The sequence below is a fragment of the Aptenodytes forsteri genome, unplaced genomic scaffold (genome assembly GCF_000699145.1).
Source record: "Aptenodytes forsteri isolate BGI_AS27 unplaced genomic scaffold, ASM69914v1 Scaffold61, whole genome shotgun sequence".
NCBI classification, from domain to species: domain Eukaryota; kingdom Metazoa; phylum Chordata; class Aves; order Sphenisciformes; family Spheniscidae; genus Aptenodytes; species Aptenodytes forsteri.
Genome location: NW_008794443.1, coordinates 396,370 through 397,764, shown reverse-complemented (window position 1 = coordinate 397,764; position 1,395 = coordinate 396,370). Strand labels below are relative to the sequence as shown.

The following is a 1,395-nucleotide window of genomic DNA, read 5'->3' as shown; positions in this document are numbered from 1 at the left end:
GACGGCTGCCCCCTCCCTGATATCCCCCCAAAACCCCCCCCTTTGATCCTAAAAGGCGAGGGAGGGTCAGTGGGGAAGGTGGGTGCCGCTGGGGGCTGGCCCCGGGGCTGTTTATTCCTTGTCTAGACTGGGAATTTCTCCCGGATCCAGGGATAAATGGGGCCGGAGCATCGGGACGGATAATTCATGGTTGAAGCCGTGAACGTGCCCCACTGCAGGGTTAATGCCACTGGGGTTCAGCGAGGAGCTGGGACGCACGTCTCTCCGGCCTAAATATCTCCCTCTCCCTGCCCCAAAGCGAAGCCGAGGCTCGAACATCATGGGGGGAGGAGGAACAGCAGCCCCCGGCCCGGGAATTCCAGCCAGACGCACGTTGTAGGGCCAAATCTGAGTTACCAATGAATATTTATTTGGGGAGGGGGAAAGGAAGCAGACGTATATACATATACATTCAGTCACATACGTTTCCTCCCAGAAAAAGGCCCCGTGAACATATATTACATGAGAAGGTCTCCAGATTATTATTATTTAAAAGCTGGGGTCATGCCCCAAAGGGCTCGCTGTGGAGGGCAAGCGGCGATGGGTCCTCGCTGGCCTCGGATGCAGCGAGCCAAGAAGATGAGGACAGGTTTGGTGGCAGCCGTGTGACAACGTCCCTTAGGACACCTGAAGAACATTGGGACTTGATCTCTTCTCTCCCCCAGCACACGGGGCCAGCGTCCAAACCTCAAACTGGCTTCCGAGATCTCCTAAAACCGCGCCGGGATATTCAAAGTTTTGGCCCCGGTCCTTCTTCCGTACCCTCAAATCTCATCGACAAACTGGAGAGTGGTTTTGTGATGTCCGGAGGCGCGCGGTCCCGGGAGGAGGAGGAGGCAAAGCGGTGCCGTACTTGGTGATTGTATTAGCAAGGAGAAAACATGCACGGTAGCCATTTAGTGTTCCCGTCTCGCCACCTCCGCGCCCCTGCCCTGTTCTAAAATGAACAACACCTCAGTCCCGCTCCCCGCCGCAACGGGGAGATGCTCATCCCCAGCCCACCCCGCTCCCACCCTCTCCCTCACTACTAGTGGGATATTATTCCGTGAACGGCAAATTATTTTTCCCCGTGACAGCTGGACAAGGAGGGCGCAGGCTCGCCTGCACGGCTGTACAAGGAAAGCAGCCGAGCTCGGCCTTGTCTCCAACGTGGTGAAGCGTCCGGTTGCTCCCCAAAACACGCTGGACATCCCCGACTCGGTGGAGAGCATGGTGGGGACGGTTTGCGGGGTCCACGCCTGCAGGCACGTTCCTGGTGGGGACCGAGCAATGGCAGGAGGGTTTGGGGTGCCAGTTGGCTGCAGGGCAGCCAGATACAGGCCCTGCTCTCCAAAAATGAGCCCCCCCCATCAGCCG

General features: G+C 58.0%; 1 protein-coding gene across 1 annotated transcript in view; it reads right to left on the bottom strand.

The window, feature by feature from the left end:
* Positions 1–1,250, bottom strand: part of SLC25A34 (solute carrier family 25 member 34) — a 4,057-nt gene extending 2,807 nt beyond the window's left edge. The window contains exon 1 of the mRNA XM_019474708.1: positions 1,189–1,250. Within this exon, the coding sequence (XP_019330253.1) occupies positions 1,189–1,250 (62 nt within the window). The remainder of the gene's footprint in view (positions 1–1,188) is intronic.
* Between the last annotated feature and the right edge of the window lie 145 nt (positions 1,251–1,395).